Below are 16,665 nucleotides of genomic sequence, written 5' to 3'. Positions count from 1 at the left end.
GTGCAGGGCAGTGCATTTAGCAATGACATTCGAGTGAAAAAATGCTGCTTTATATATGAAGTTTGAAGATGAGTTACCCGAGTTAAAAGTGTAAAAAAGCATCATCAGAAAGGGAAACATTTCCTGTAACACAACATTTCCTGTAACACATTTCCTGTCTGCATACTCTCTTTCAGGATAAAAACGCCCAGAGACTGAAGCAAAGATTTACCTGAATGTTGCAGCGCTCGCGGTGAAATGAAGATGCACGCAGTGAATGTTATCTGCTTTTAATGTTAATGTAATATTAGTGTAATGCTCCTCTCTTTCTGTAACACATGTGGATGTCCTTTAATATGCTTACCAGTATTTCCTGGAGCACAACACCTTGGAATGACACTTGAGGTTATTTATGCTATCAGGCAATATTTGTGCTCTATATTCTCCACAGATAATTGAATGAAGTGTTTCATAAATAAATAGCATCTGTACAGTAAATCACAATTCACAAGATTGTTGAAGATAAACTGACTTAAAGATGTGTGTGTATGTATATATTTGACCTACGAGTAATGTCCCCTAACTGTTTGTAATTAAGTGCCTGTGCACATAAGACAAATAACAGAAACAAGAAAAACTCTGGCGCATGGATAGCACTATTAATATCTATTCCTCAATTGAAATATACAGTATATTGAGAAGGATCCTAAAAGGACATCAGTGGTATAGATAAGCACAAAATATACATTTTTTTTAAACAAACCTTTGTAACTGAACTAAAATAAAGTTCAGTTATGAGCCTGATAATAAAAACACAAATATGCATAAACAATACAAAATTAAAACAAATGTCATTTAAAATTAAGAATCTCCTCTGGCTTAATAAAAACTCTAGAACAGTCTCTGTTTACAAAAACCCGGTGATATCTTTTGCTTGTAATCTTTGGGATTCCTTTAAATCTAGGTTTCAACTAACTAGTCTCCCATCCCTCATGCAACCTCTGTTTTCAGATCCCTCTCTCCCTTTTTACACTACTAACCAGCAATCTAATCCCTGGGTCCAAAAAGGACTCAAGAGTTAATGATATTCTCATCCAAGGTAAAGTCACTCCATTTGCCTCGTTACAAACGAGCCACGACATTCCTGTCTCTGAATTTTTCAGATTTCTCCAAATTAGACACTATATTCAATCTATCTACAAGCCAAACCAACCACATGTGCTAACTCTATACAAGGATTGTTGTCTACGCCAGCCTCTTATAAAGGGCATTACTTCCAGGTTATATCATAGTTTGATCCCTGTCAAAAATAGCCAAACCCCTGATAAATATATGGTATCCTGGGAGGAGTTAAACACCAATTTGGATCTTGATGTCTGGAAAGATATCTGGGAAGCCGCTTCCAAAAATTCTTCATGTGTTGTGATTGAGGAGAATATTTACAAGCTAATATTTAGATGGTATATGACTCCTACTATGTTGAACTCTTTTCTCCCAGGTGTTTCCCCATTATGTTGGCGTGGTTGTGGTGAAATGGGGAATATACTGCATATATTCAGCAAACATGGAGGGAAGTGTTTGCCCTAATATACAGTATAGGATTCTGGGAATCACTGTCCCCCAGGATCCAATATATATATTATTGGGAAAGCCAATGGCCAATTATAATAAAAAAGAAACTAAAGTTGTCTCCCAAATTTTAAATGCTACTGGATGGCCAATTGCCAAAAACTGAAAACAACCTGTTCCCCCAATCTTTTAACCAAATAAATAACATCTACATGGAAAAACTCTCAGCCTACCTAAACGGTTCCACTTCACAATTTTCTGAGACTTGGTCTCCTTGGTTTCGACGTGCAGGTATATCCTCATATTTAGATTAAATTATTTTGAACAGAGTGATTTATGTGGTATTTAACTTGTTATTTACTATGTTATATGGTTTCAAATGCTGTCCGCTTCCCCCCTCCCTTCCTAATGGGTAATCATCAGATTATTTGCAACACTGTACCATTGTATTTTTCCCTTCCTTTTTTCTTTTTGTACCCTTTTTTTTACTTTTGAAAAAATGATTAATAAAAAATGTAAGTAACAAATTTTTTTTTTAATAAAAGACACACACACACACACATATATATATATACACACAAATTGGATGTGTTACGCTTGTGCTCCTACACACAAGCGCAGAGAAAGGAAGGAACCCGGTAGCGAGGTGGGGAATCCACAGGAGACACGAAGGGAGCGAGTTGCCGCGCAGCTGGGGATCGGCGCACGTAGTCACGTGAGCACACATGAGAATGCGCGACGCGTCCGGAGGTGCGGAGCCAAGCTCAGAGACACCACTAGCCCAGCTGCATGTGTGCGCATGCTCTGGTAGCAGAGCGGGGATGCACGTGTTCTCAGGCACCAACGCGGGGGAAAGCCAACTCTTCAGCACAGGAGTCTGGAACAGGCCTCTGTGTGGAGAATAGCAGCAGACCTTAAGAACTCAGGAACACAAGCCTTAGCGTGGGGAGTAGAAGTACTGACCTCTGCGTGGAGAGTAGCAGCAGGTCTCTGGAAACATGGTGACACAGGCCTCTGCGTGGAGGGTAGCAGCAGGCCTCCGGTACTAATAACGAGAACTAGAGAGGAGCAGGGGAGGTAGAGTCCAGAGCACAAGGTAACAATAGAATTCCTTCTTGGAGGACGTCCAGCCTCCTTAAAGGCATAGTGCCAGTAACAGAAGAGTGCAGCAAATACTAAGTTCAAACTAAGGGTTGTTTAGTTGAAAACTTTGGCCAAGGTATTGTAGGCCTGCTACCACGTCATGGTAAACCCTATCAGCAGGTCCTACACTACCCGATGGTAAACTAAACTCAGTGGTAGAATGAGTGACTGTCCCAGTCTTCCGGAATCCAAAGGAGATGAGTACAGATCCCAGATGAAGTTCAGGCAGGAACAGCATCGAGTACTGGGGTAGTACTTTGCAGGGCCCTGGGCAGGTAGCCACTGACTGCTTTTAAAAGGAAGCGGCAGCTGTTAGCAATGAGAAAGTCAGAGAGAGGCTTACTTCCTGTCAGGAGGAAGAGGGCAGGATTTGCCAGGAAGCAAGATGGCGTAGTTTGCTTCAGAATACTTAAAGACACTGGATCTTGACTCGCAGCTAGAGGGCGGCGATAAGAAGTTAAACAGGTAAGGAAGGAACATGCTGCAGGGGGCGTGTTCCGCGCATCGTTACAGTACCCCCTCTTCAGGATCGAACTCCAAGCGATCCAACAGACTAAGGGGCAGCGATGCATAGGAAGATAGACTCGCAGCTAGAGGGCGGCGCATGCCATTCAGAGAGACAGGGAATCTTAACTCGCAGCTGGAGGGTGGCGCAAGCCATACAGGGAGACATCAGGGAAACTAGGCACATAGGTATTGAATATGCCACAAGGGGGCGTGAAACTTGATTCGCAGCTGGAGGGTGGCGCATGCCGTTACATGTACGCGCCACAAGTGAGAGAATATGCGACGCGACCGGGGGTGGCCGGGCTCCGTGGTACAAGTAGGGAATTGAGATTCGGCAGGTAAGGAGGGAGCACGCCACAGGGGGCGTGTTCCCCGATTCCTTACAGGATGATATGACAATCTATGAGGTAATATTATGGGAAATGTCCTCTTCGACTAATTCCTTGCGGAGAGAGTTTTTCTCTGTTGCTACAGAGTAGATGGTTGTCTTTGGGGAAGATTTTTAGGAGGTCTTGTTAGCTTCCTCCATTTCCCTAGGTTTAATATCTCTACTGATGTAGTAGTTAATCCTATATGGGGATTATTTTCTCTTCTCCAAAACTTTCTTCGGATTAGGATGCGAGTTCAATTTTTGGCAATTGTTATGGAAATTTTGATGGTGCACCCTCTATAATGCACAATAACTTAAGTATGTATTATGAAGTCTCTCCAAAATAGATTTACATTCCAAGTGTGTTGTTTGGAATAGACTGCTGAAGAACTTGATAGTAGAAAAAAGAGGGAATAAACCCAATGTAATTGATGCTACCAGAATCACATATATAGTACTAAATGGTAATGACCCACAATCCACAAAGGTCAATAAGGCAACTCACTATTAATGTATGTTGTATAAAGTCATGGAAAGGATAATATAAATAGACTAACCCTGGGTGGGGGGCTAGTAAGCAGAATGAAGCTAGAAACAAGAGATAAAGTGTCCGCAAACACCTCACTCATGATCCAAATAAAACTACAAACTGCTGCCCATACCCTGCCCGGTGTCTGTATGATCCTTGTCAGTGGTTATCCGCAACTCAGAAGCCGTATCTTGAAGGAATAAGGAGCTGGTATGACTGTCATCCAGCAGGTAATGTGCTCCGGGGCGTCTCCACAAGCGAGGAGGTGGCGTCTTGACTCACGCCGACACGATATCCGTGTAGAAACTCCAGCCGGTTTAAAAACCGGCGAACGCCGTCTCCTGCAAGGAGGTAGAGCTATCGATGCATCCCAGCATACAGTGCGCTCCAGTGCGTCTACACACTGGAGGGGGTGGCGCCAACATTCAAACTGGAAAGAGTAATAGTGAGAAGCCTGCGTGCTCCAGCCGAAATAGACAGAAACAAAAAATAGGGTGATGGCGGTCAAAGCAACTTGGAATTCAGCCCAAAGTGATTAAAATAAAATCAGCTTAAATAAATTACATGCTGCACATCACAGAAAAAACACTCTGACGCGTTTCGTCCCGGGATGGGACTTTATCAAAGAGTAAGTTACTCAGTAATTAAAATATCAAGACAAGAAACATACTGGATTTACGCCCTTAAAACACTGGCACCACTGGGTCTAAATATAGACATAGATCTGGGATCTTTCCTTAGGGATTGAGTTAAATCTATGCTGTTTCTTAAATCTTTCTATGTTCTAAATATTAGTATGTTCTAAATGTGATGATAATGTTAACAACTTTGCATTTTGGGAATTTTCTTTATTGGTTGATAATTTTCTTTATTTGTTGATATTTTTCAAATAGAGATGGTTCAGATTAGAATATGTATGTTCTCCCCTTTTGATACCTATGTCCTTAATAGACTCTCTAGATCAAATATTTTATATATATGCACGTTAAACTTTGAGATTTCACTGTTTCAAACTAAATTAATTATATGATTAATCATATTTAATGCCGAATGTCCAATGTCTCTTTTGTTAACCTAATATCTGCAGTTAGCAATATGATGTATGATGTCTATATTATAATGATTATTAATAAAGTGTATGTGAATTGTGATTGAGGGTAGTACAACTATAAAGCAGATTTTTATGTTTATCTGTATTTTCTGGTGATCCTAATTACAATAAGGAATATGACTAATGATGTAAGGAATATGTAATAACAGTAACACCGATGATAAGGGGTATATTTATCGGAATTAATATTATGGTGATAATACTTCTAATTGTTGCTGGCCACATTCAATCTTGCATTGGCTTTAAGTAAATTGTGGCCCATGTGGGATGATTATCCAATTACTCTAAGAAGGGAGTTATATATAATGGAGACCCTGTCTTGGGTCTCCATTATATATAACTCCCTTCTTAGAGTTATATATAATGGAAACCCTGTCTTGGGATTTTGACTTTATCTCCTTATATTTTCCATTGTCCGTCAAAACTATTAGTGTATATATATATATAATATAAGTATTTTTATACACAATAGATTTTATATAGATATATAGATATATATATATATCTATACACTGTATATATATATATATATATATATATATATATATATATATATATATATATATATATATATGTAAAGCAGGTTGCTTACTGAATGAGTAGCGTATTATTGTCTGAGTGTTAAAACATTAGTGGTGTATAGATTCTTTTCTGTTTTTTATGATAAATTCTTTTGGGGCATAAAACTCCTTTTGGGTGTAATAGTCCTTTATCTGGGCGACATAATAATAATGATCAATTTAAATATGAAGACAGATATACTAGATGGTCCATAGATTCACAACTTGGGTAATTTAATATGAAAATGATCGAATTTAACTATTAACCAGTCAAATTAGGAAGGAGGGTATTTAACTTGAGGTGAGGGACAGATAGGGAGATCATCCCCTGACAAAGCCGTAAAGGAGAAACGCGTAGGGCGTGGATTATTCTTTGTTTTAGTAGCACACGAGCAGAGGGGAGTTGATAGAGCTACAATTTTAATTTTGGAGGACTACCGATTTCGGCATCAGTGACGCTACAAGTGGAAGGACGGTGCTCTCGCGAGACCGAGTGACGTCATCACGTCCTGCGGAGGCACCGGAGGAGCACAGAGGGCGGAAGAAGCCGGCGCTGGAGATCTGTAACATCTAATGCTGTGACAGATCATAACGGGGCACACCGCTAAGATATTGAAACCCCACGAGTACTGTTAGTACTGGGAGCAAGTAAGGTGCAGTGAGAGACTCTATTAGGGCTCACTAAAAGGGGAATAACCCAGGTCCCAGGAGACTGTGAGCTCTAAAAGTATTGCAAGTGCCGTGTGAGATGTTACCAGAGCCCACGGCTATTGAACTGTGTGTCTATACAATAACATACACCAGGATAACAGCAGAGGTGTATAGGAATATCAATACATGAATAGTGACTGCCAGAAGCCCATCTGAAAATCAGTAGCCCTTATGAGTGTGAAATACTCTGAATTCTCAACTGTTTTATAAGAGCTCACAAAGTGTGAGTTTTTTACTTATTGTGATTGATTTATCTTTTTTATTAAACTGTGTTACACTATCCAGTGTGTTCTTTACCTCCCCCTTTATATGTACCACTACTCATGAGGTGGATACACGGCTGTAAAGAATTTGCTGTTGGATCCTAAGATAGAGATACAAGGACGTTTCCAGAACATCTACATAGTTCCAGATCCCAGGGTGGATAAAAGGCCTGAATTACTTGAAACGCTGTGAGTGCATATCTTACCATTTATGGGTTCAATTTTCAAGACATACTACCCTATGTTTTTTCTCTCTTTTGTCTCCCCTTGCGCCTAGGTAATTCTTCTGGTATATATGTATATTTATCTACATATGTATACAATTAATACACATCAGCGCCTCTTTCTTCTGCCCTATAAATCAAGTAACCAAAAGAGTGACTGAAAAGTCCCCTCTCGAAGTGTAGATAGCTGTACCTGGGTAAGGTGACTCAAAGTATGGTCTACTAAGCAAATAACAGATAATACAGTCCTAAATCAGTGAAAATATTTCTTACTACACATATCAAATTGAAGCAGAGCAAAACATGATCTGTCCAGAGGGCTGGCTCCTTATACAATATATCAATGTATGTAACTTCATCAAACTTATGCATGTGCACAGGGATAGTATTTAATGACTAAAAGATACTTTGTCATGTATCACCCAAGAATAGGGGGAAAGGGGTATGCACAGCATATATACAACAGGTATTGAGTCAGTATAAATAGCTGGCCACTGCTACAGTGTATAGTCTTTGGCCTTATAAGTGTATATGTGCACACTAAAACAGTATCAAATCACTAGAAAAGCATGACAAAATATCCCCCCAAAAAGTTGCAAGGTATGTATGTAGATATAGATATATCTATATATACTTACACACACACAGTTAGGTCCGGAAATAATTGGACACTGATACAAGTTTTGTTATTTCGGCTGTGTACCAAAATAAATTCAAGTTACAGTTAAATAATGAATATGGGTTTAAAGTGCAGTCTATCAGCTTTAATATGAGGGTGTTCACATCCAAATTGGAGGAAGGGTTTAGGAATTACATCTCTTTAATATATAGCCCCCTCTTTTTCGAGGGACCAAAAGTAATTGGACAATTGACTCAAAAGCTGTTTCGTGGACAGGTGTGGGCTATTCCTTTGTTATTTCATCATCAATTAAGCAGGTAAAAGGTCTGGAGTTGATTCCAGGTGTGGCATTCACTTGTGGAAGCTGTTGCTGTGAACCCACAACATGCGGTCAAAGGAGCTCTCAATGCAAGTGAAACAGGGCATCCTTAATCTGCAAAAAAAAAAGTAAATCCATCAGAGAGCGAGCAGAAACATTAGGAGTGGCCAAATCAACAGTTTGGTACATTCTGAGAAAAAAAAGGAACGCACTTGTGAGCTCTGCAACACAAAAAGGCCTGGACGTCCACAGAAGACAACAGTGGTGGATGATCATAGGATCCTTTCCATGGTAAAGAAAAACCCCTTCACAACATCCAGCCAGATTAAAAAGCCCGCCCCTCCCCACTTCCCAAGTGAGTAGGTCCTCTCATTCTTCTGGATACAGATCCAATTGTGGTCTTTCTCCCTCCTAATAGAGGTAAATGAGAATTTTAATCCTAATAGAGATATTAGTATTTTATCTGGTAGTGTTAGGACTTGTGAACAGGTGTCTGCCTTGTCGTGGCTCGCAAGCTTACAACGCTTTGGTCAAAGGGTTAAAATAAATGACCCTTTTTCAAGAGAATATATAAGTATTTTACTGTGTATTTTTGTCATATTGGATGTAGCATTGGGCTTCCTTGTTTGTTGAACCATCAGATCTCACAGATTTTGTCAAGTTAGAAAAACTTTTGACCCAAGACATAATGCTATGGTGGGATATTGCCACCCTCGAGAATTACATTCAAGTGAAGAGAATCCACAGGGGACTACGCCCGAAAAAACTCCCACTTTTGGGTTTTCTAACAAGGAGTTTGAAGATAATTGGACAAAGGTGTTAGATGACTTTTCTGTCAAATAAATGGAATTAATTATTCAATCTACAGTAAAATTAAAGACAAGGTGTCCCTAGAAATAGACATACAAAACAAATTGAAGACATTTGAGTCAATAGAACAATTTGCCCATAATGACAACATACTTCTAGAAAATATTGAAATCATGGAAAAAAGTATTATGTCCAAAAAACAAATTAAATTTTAACGGGATCATCTGCTTATATATGAAAATAACCAAATTTAAATTTGGCAGAAGAGAGTACCCATAAGGAATGTAGTCAAACAAAGGACAGATAATAGAGAGGAGTGCTGCACACCTTAAAAAGAGAAAAATGATACAATTACCGGTGCTCCAATGTTAGAACGAAAGCCTGCAGTCAGTCCTGAGTATATAGAGGAAGGAACAGAGGGCACAGCGGATTCTGCAAATTCAAACTCATTTATTGAGCCAAGTGTTGGCTCAATAACTGAGTTTGAATTTGCAGAATCCGCTGTGCCCTCTGTTCCTTCCTCTACGTCAAACAAAGGACAACATCTAAATCCACACTACAGAATAGAACATGGGATAACAGAATGCCCAATAAATCAATTTTAAAGAATATCTATCATATTCTCACTCATACAGTAATACATTAATGGTGAAAATTATAACCTCTACATATAAAAAGTTAATAGATGATTATCATCAATATTCAGTGAATGTATGAAAATACATGCGAATAAAGTGCTATAAAAGGTACATCTCAATGCTCATTATTTCAAGTATAATCCAGCCCTATAACCAGGGCTTGACAAATGCACTCGCCCGCACGTCAGCGGTGCATTTTGGCCACAGAAGATCAGTCATGGCCGCCTAATCAACTTGTACTTCCTTAAGCCTATTTCCCTCCCATGTGGAGGTGTTGAGCGCCTAAAGTTCAAAAACCAACCCGATTGGCCAAGGCCTCCTCTCTCCTCCTCCCCTCTGGTGCGATGCCTGCAGGAGCTGAAGGCATGTCTGCAGCGCCTTCTTCCTCACAGGACCCGTGCACTCACCGTTCCGCCTTTCCCCCTGGAAGACGGAATGGGGGGGAGGTAAGTGGTGTTTCTTCAACTCACATAGCGGGGGCGGGGCACCAGAGCAGCGGGTGCTGGCACATCCTTGGCTGTCTCTCTTGGTTGTGTGTGTGTGTGTATATAAGTGGGAGAGAGTGTGTGTGTGTGTAAGTGGGACAATGTAATTGGGAGTGTGTGTGTATATAAGTGGGAGTGTGTGGGTGTGTGTCTGTGCTGGTGTGTGTGTGTGTGTGTGTGCACTGGTAAGTAGGCGAGAGGGAGGAAAGAGAGGATGGAGGGGAGAGAGAGGATGGAGGGGAGAGAGATGGAGGAGAGAGAGGGTGGAGGAGAGAGGATGGGGGGGGGGGGTGAAGTGGGAGGAGATGCAGAATTGTAAACTTGTGCCACTGCAGATGTGGCAGATTGTTTTGGGAAAATAAAATGGGAAAAGAATAGTGCAGAGACGCAGAATTTTTCTTATTAGGAATTTATTCAATTTTTGTAAAAAAAATTGGGGGTGGGTCCAGGTAGCGAGTAGCTTTTTTGGTGGGGCGAGTAGCTTTTTGGGTATTGTCAAGCCCTGCCTATTAACAATCATTTGACAACGATTTTTACAAAACATTGTATAATAAAAAAAATCCTAATACAATACACCCTAATGAATGTGCAATTGGAAAGGTAATCAGTGATCAATGGAATAAATCCATAAATATGAACTTACGTATATGCTTTTCATATAATACGTGTACCTTGTACATATATTCAACCATAAAACCAGTTAACCACAATGATCACAACGCACACTGTTCCAAATAACCAGAAATATATATTTAAAAGCAATAATACACATATTAAATCTTTTTTATTAAATGGAATAAAATATAAAACTTATAAAAAAAAAGTAATATTGTAAATTAAATAAAAAGAAGCAACCACTGCAGGGGATGTAGAGAAACAGGATAAAATTGACCATTTCTCTTAGAAAGGGGGGTCAACTCCACATGGTCATTAAAGGCACCGCGGGCTGTAGATTGGAATGTATATATCCAATACTGTTCTCTTTTGCTCAATAATAATTCCCTATTAGCTAATATTTTGGAAGGTGGAATTATTTCAATACCCATAAAATTAAGTTTATTTGGGTTTGACAATGACTCAAATGAGACAGAGGTTTATTTTAAACTTCAAATTTGGGAATATTTGTAGTATTCCTCAAATGTTTCAAAATGCGCCATTTGAGAGTTCTTTTGATCTTTCCAATATATTAAATGCCGCACTCGCATTTGACCAAATAAACTACATGCATAGTAAGACAGTTGATAAAGCTAGTGATCTTAAATCATTGAACTGTAATGTGGATGCAATCTGTTTTTTTGGTAAGCATATGTTGACACTACATTTATTGCATTTGTAGTTACCCGCCAATCCCAACCTAGTTCTTAGGTTTGTGGGTTCATTGTTGAAAGTTTTCAATTGGCTGGGTGCCAATATCCTCTTAAAGTTCTGAGTCTTTCTAAACATAATATTGTGTTTAGTTTGCAATTGTGGACCTAAAATTGGATCCATTCCCAAGATGTTTCAGTGCTTTAAAAGGGATTTTTAAATCAATGTATGGGCTCAATTAAATTTGGTGATAAATGTTGGAAATAGAAAGTTTGTATTTTTTTTTGCTTCCTTGCTTCTTCCATCCCATGCTTTGATTACTACAGATATATAAATGTCAATCAATTTGTCACCATTTGTCTTTAATTTTTAAGTTTAACAGTGCTCTTCATTTACAGAGAACTTCCAAAAAGCATTTTTCATTCCTTTCCCAGATTCTAAGTACAGTATGTCATCAATGTATCTCCTCCAAATACAAAGATGTGGATGAGATACATCGTCGACAAATCTGGACTCCCACCATCCCATTCAAAGAGTTGCAAAATGGGGAGCAAATTGGGTGCCCATTGCTGGTCCTGTGATCTGTAAATAATATTCAGATTAAAAAATAAAATGATTGTGGCCCAAAATAAAAATCGATTGATTTCAAGATAAACGCCTTTTAAGTGGATGGATATGATGCATCCAAATCCAAATAGTATTGAATAGCATAGCATGGCAACCTCTCCCTATGAGGGATGCTGGTATATAGGACTTGAACATCCAGTGTCACCCTTCTATACTCTGTGTTCCACTCAATATTGTTAAGTAACTGTAAAACAGATGCAGTATCTTTAAGATACAATGGGAGTTTGGAAAGAAACGGTTGCAAATAATCCAAATATTGTGATAAATTGGATGTAAGTGAATTTATACCTGAAATTATAGGCCGATTGGTGAGCAATTTATGCATTTTGGGATATACTGTAATAGTATAGTATATGGGCACTGTTGGAGTAAGTAGCAGTGGGTAATCATATCCATATTTGGTAAGGATTCTTATACTACCTACCTCGTCAAAATTTTTTTTTCATTTCAATCTTAAAAGTTTAGGTAAGATCTGTACTAAGTTTTCAATAGGAAACCTCATCTGACAGAATATGTGTGGCTTCACGACAATAATCAGTCCTTGTTTGTAGCACCAAACCACCACCATTATCCGCCTCTGGTAAGACTATTTTGGAGTTTGAGCGAAGGTTATTCAAGGCTTGTTTTTCTCATGAAATTAAAATCGTAAAGGTATTTTTTTTTTTACACACTTTCAAAAATTCCCTTTTCTGCCAGTTTCCCAAAACTGCATTTGAGATTTTGTTTGATGACATTGTTGTAGCAAATAGCAGAAACTCCCAGCAGAGAGGCATGTTAAGTATGTGATCTGTAAAACATTGTTTATATTGTGTTCCCTAGTGATGGTATGTTGTTGTTCTCAGTTGAATGTTAAAGGAACAATTCCTTAATTAAATGGGAATTTCCTGACTGACCACATTGCACTTGTCACATGACTGAGCTAATCACTTGCTCACCCATTTTGTGTTTTGTTTCTAAAAGATTGTCATTTTTTTAAATGTATGTTTCTGGTCATAGTGCTCAGTCTAATAGGAATTCTTAGGATTTTGATTACCAGTTCCAAGTCCCTCATGATGTAATACACTAATCGATCTGAACACATCTAATCAAATAGTACCACATTCAAATGAGCGTACACAATACAGTACACATTTTACCATATTTCAGGGCTTTACTACAGACTACAAAACAATGTTTAAAAAGCTATACATTGATTTTTATTCTGTCACCAAAGTGTATAATCTAACATACATTTATTTACGCTTTCAAATGATTGTAATACTATTCAGACTTCCTGCAAAGTGAATAGATTGAATCACAGCTAAATTATGCATTTTGTTCTGAAGGCCTTGTTTATTATGCGCTTTTAGCATATCTCTAATCTCTTCTCTTTTTTTGATCTCCACTGTGAAAGTTGAAACAAAGTTGGAGTAAAAAACACATTACTGTTATTTACAAATATCTGAGATATTTCTGCGGGAAAAGTGCAGGTTTATAAATTTCAGTAGAATTTTTCTCCATCTTTCAGGTGGGGGATTAGAGGTGAGGGGACATCTCTCCTTTTAAATCTATAAAGAACTTTGAATACTCGACCTATAGATTCTAAGGCTGCGCTTATAGTGCCTGGTGATGGCGCGCCAAAACAAATACATTGAATCCGTCGTATGCGCTTATAGTAAGCTTGATGGAGCGACCAAAAATTTTGTAGTCCGTGAAATTTGATTTGGGGAGAGAGTCGCCACATGTGACTGTCTCTAAACCAATCACAGAGCGCCTATAGCACTCTGCCCTCCCCCTTCGTGACATCACTAGCCTTGTTGCCAGGGACGTCGCTCAAAACTAAAGTTCAACATTCACCAGTGGCGACGGGTGACGTCATCGGTCGCATCGCCGTCACTATAAACGCGGCCTAACACAGACAGTACTCTCCTATTCACATCAACATGCTTACACAGTCTTTATAGGGTTTTGTTTTCCAAATATAAAATGGTTTACAACTGTTGAGCAGAGGTCATGGAATAATATATTACAATAAATGGCTCAGTGATGCATAATCAAAATATGTCTGCAGTATTGCTTGATTGCATATTTACACAAAAAAAGAAATACTTCTCCCTAACTTTACAGCCTGTTTTGTAGATATACATTTACATAAATTTGCATGCTTTAATATTCATCTGGCATTATTTAAAACAGTACACAAAAGAATAACAGAATCCTTGTAAAATGCACTCGGTGAAACTGTATATAATTTATTTAAATGTAAAACCTTTTTTTGCAACAGATAAACATGGTATTGGATTGGTATGGTTTATCTACATTATGGCCAATCTATAGGACAAACATGTCTAGATGTACAAATTATCTAGATTTGATGCAGGGAGATGATTGCAATTATAATTTTATAGTGAATCCACCACTGAGGTTTAATTATACCCGTTTTTATCAAAAACTCCAAACTCAATGTGCGGATTTGGAGCACAAAAATGAACCCCTTTAAGTGGCCAGATATGAGGCCATACAGAGGATGCAATCACTCGTACATTTACTGCATTAAAATCTTGTGAAAGTGCACACAGAAGATAAAAACTATGCATGGTCATTATGGTTTAAGCTGCAAAGGGTTAAACCCTAAAGTCTGGGTGAGGGTACAGTAGGTAGATGGGTGAATACAGTTATAGCAGCTAATGTATTATCAGTGATATGATCATTCCATATAGAAATATGTGAAATAAGGAGCATTTAAATAGTGATGTTACTAAGCTCCCCAAACTGAGACACATACGGAACAAATGAATCATACCCTGCTTATGTTCATCACCGCTGCCTGCATTGAACCAACGAATTAAAGTACCTGTGGGTGGAAAGGGTGCAAAAGCCCTGTTATGGCACGCGCAAGTCTCCATCAATTTTGGTTAATATATACAAGATGCCAGCGTCATCAGAGTAGGCACCTTTAGCGTGTATATAGCCTTGACGCACGGCACTCTCACCGTATCAAGTCACAGCCTCTGTTTCAACTCTTTGGCAGACTAATTCTATGGCCATAGTGCAGCGCCTAAACATGGCTTTTGCACCACTACTACACGCATATTTTTCGGTTTGCTTTCTTTTCTGTATCACACTACAGCCATTGCTTCTTGAGGATCTGTTTGGCTATCATTTTTGTGCTGGATAGGGAAAGGTTGAATGAGAGAGAGGGGATGAGAGGAGGATTAATTCATTTCTTTGAATCATTTGAAGCCTGTACCACATCAAGGTTAGTCCCCTTCATGTAGGTTGCAGCTTATTCAGAAAACATCAAGCGATTAAAACCCTAAAAAAAGGGCTGCAGGTCAGTTAAGAAAATGTAAACTGCCAATCAAAACAGATAGAAAAACTATTCACATCAGCCATTATGTACAAGAAAGCTTTAGCTCTATACACGATTCATTAGTATATAATACACCAACAGCATTTTTTTTTAAACCAGTTTATAATTTATGTAGAAAATGTCAGTAAGAAACAAAAGAAAGATGTTTCACAAAAATATCCACTGTGCAACAAACAAAAAAAATACAACAAAGAATGCAAATGATAAATTATAAAAACAGAAGGCAATGAATAATGTAAATGTAGAAAGACTTGTGGTTTGACAACATCCCAGCAGGATATAACGCAAAATATAATACTGGATTAGGAGTATTTGCTTTTATAGAACTATCAACTTGCCAGGTGTTATGTTGCAATAAATGTACACAAAACACCACGTAAGAACAAAAACTATACAAGTATTTATTTGAAAAAAAAAAAAAGTACTATAATATTTACAAATGCAAACCTCTCCTAAATGAATGAAACTAGCACTAAAAAAAAAAACAAGTTATTCAGCGGATTGATATTCTGCTTGATCAATTCTTTCTGCATTCCAAAATACCTTTTATTTAATCAAAACATTAAGTGTTTTAAGAAATATTGTACAGATTATCCTTTAAGCAAATGAACAAGTTATTTGGTTTGCAGTTTTTCACAATTAAACAAGTCTGGAAAACCTCCAAAGCTTGGAGCATTTTTATGAAGTACCATAACCTAATCAAACCAAATAAGCTAGTTTATTCAACACCAACAATTTTTGTACTCCTCCCTTACTCACCTCCAAACATTGTACCCGTCAAATAGTACTAAGGATGGTCCATCAGACTGTAAAACAGGTTGGATGTTTGAATAATAATATAGGGTTTTTTATGGTGACTGTCAAATGACCTTATTGATAACTTTTCAAGAATGATCGTACACTTATGTTACATAACTATATACAGTATTTTGCATTAACACCATAGCATTGCTCCTTTAAAGTCTAAGTTCTAATATCTAGCCAAATGTAATATTAAACTTTGATGCTCTTATGTGATGCTCTACATATTGTATATTTGTTTACACATTCTAAGCACCTTTTTAAACAACTTACATTTTATACAGAATATTAAATAATAATGCAAAAAAGATGGCGTTCATTGATGTATTTTTTCTGGAGCACGCCATATTATAGCAGATAAGAAATGTCTAATATTCTTGCATTCCACCACAAGCCCAAATCATTGTCGCTTTGATTTTTTTGCTGGCGTTTCTTCAGATGTTTGTTGACTGTGAGAGGGTACCGCTGGTGGACTTGACTCTCTCTTACGCTTGGCTCCACAGGATTGCTGCGACTTGGATCTATAACAAACAATCTCTCAGTTTGGTTCTCAAATGTGTAACCCTTTTTTAAAAAGGAAAGTTAGAACACAACCTACTGTAACAACTCTTTAGTTTTTCAATATGGACACCACATAATACATCTTTTTTAAAAGTCTCATTAATTATGGCAACAGTTCTGACCGACCTCCCTTCATTAAAAATATACTTGTTATTTATTGGAGCAAACCTATTTTGAATTAT

General features: G+C 38.1%; 1 protein-coding gene across 6 annotated transcripts in view; it reads right to left on the bottom strand.

Moving 5' to 3' along the window:
- Nucleotides 1–10,260: 10,260 nt before the first annotated feature.
- Nucleotides 10,261–16,665, bottom strand: part of BOD1L1 (biorientation of chromosomes in cell division 1 like 1) — a 112,249-nt gene continuing 105,844 nt past the window's right edge. For 4 of the 6 annotated variants that reach the window (XM_075569210.1, XM_075569216.1, XM_075569229.1 and 1 more), the window contains one exon: nucleotides 10,262–16,443. In XM_075569210.1, coding sequence (XP_075425325.1) covers nucleotides 16,323–16,443 — 121 coding nt within the window. In that variant the 3' untranslated portion in view covers nucleotides 10,262–16,322. Of the gene's footprint in view, nucleotides 16,444–16,665 lie in introns of all 6 variants that reach the window. The other 2 variants (XM_075569235.1, XM_075569242.1) reach the window with 1 other exon arrangement.

This window comes from Ascaphus truei, chromosome 1 (genome assembly GCF_040206685.1).
Source record: "Ascaphus truei isolate aAscTru1 chromosome 1, aAscTru1.hap1, whole genome shotgun sequence".
Classification (NCBI taxonomy): Eukaryota; Metazoa; Chordata; class Amphibia; order Anura; family Ascaphidae; genus Ascaphus; species Ascaphus truei.
Note: the sequence above shows the minus strand (reverse complement) of the source record. Positions and strands in the feature narration are given on the sequence as shown.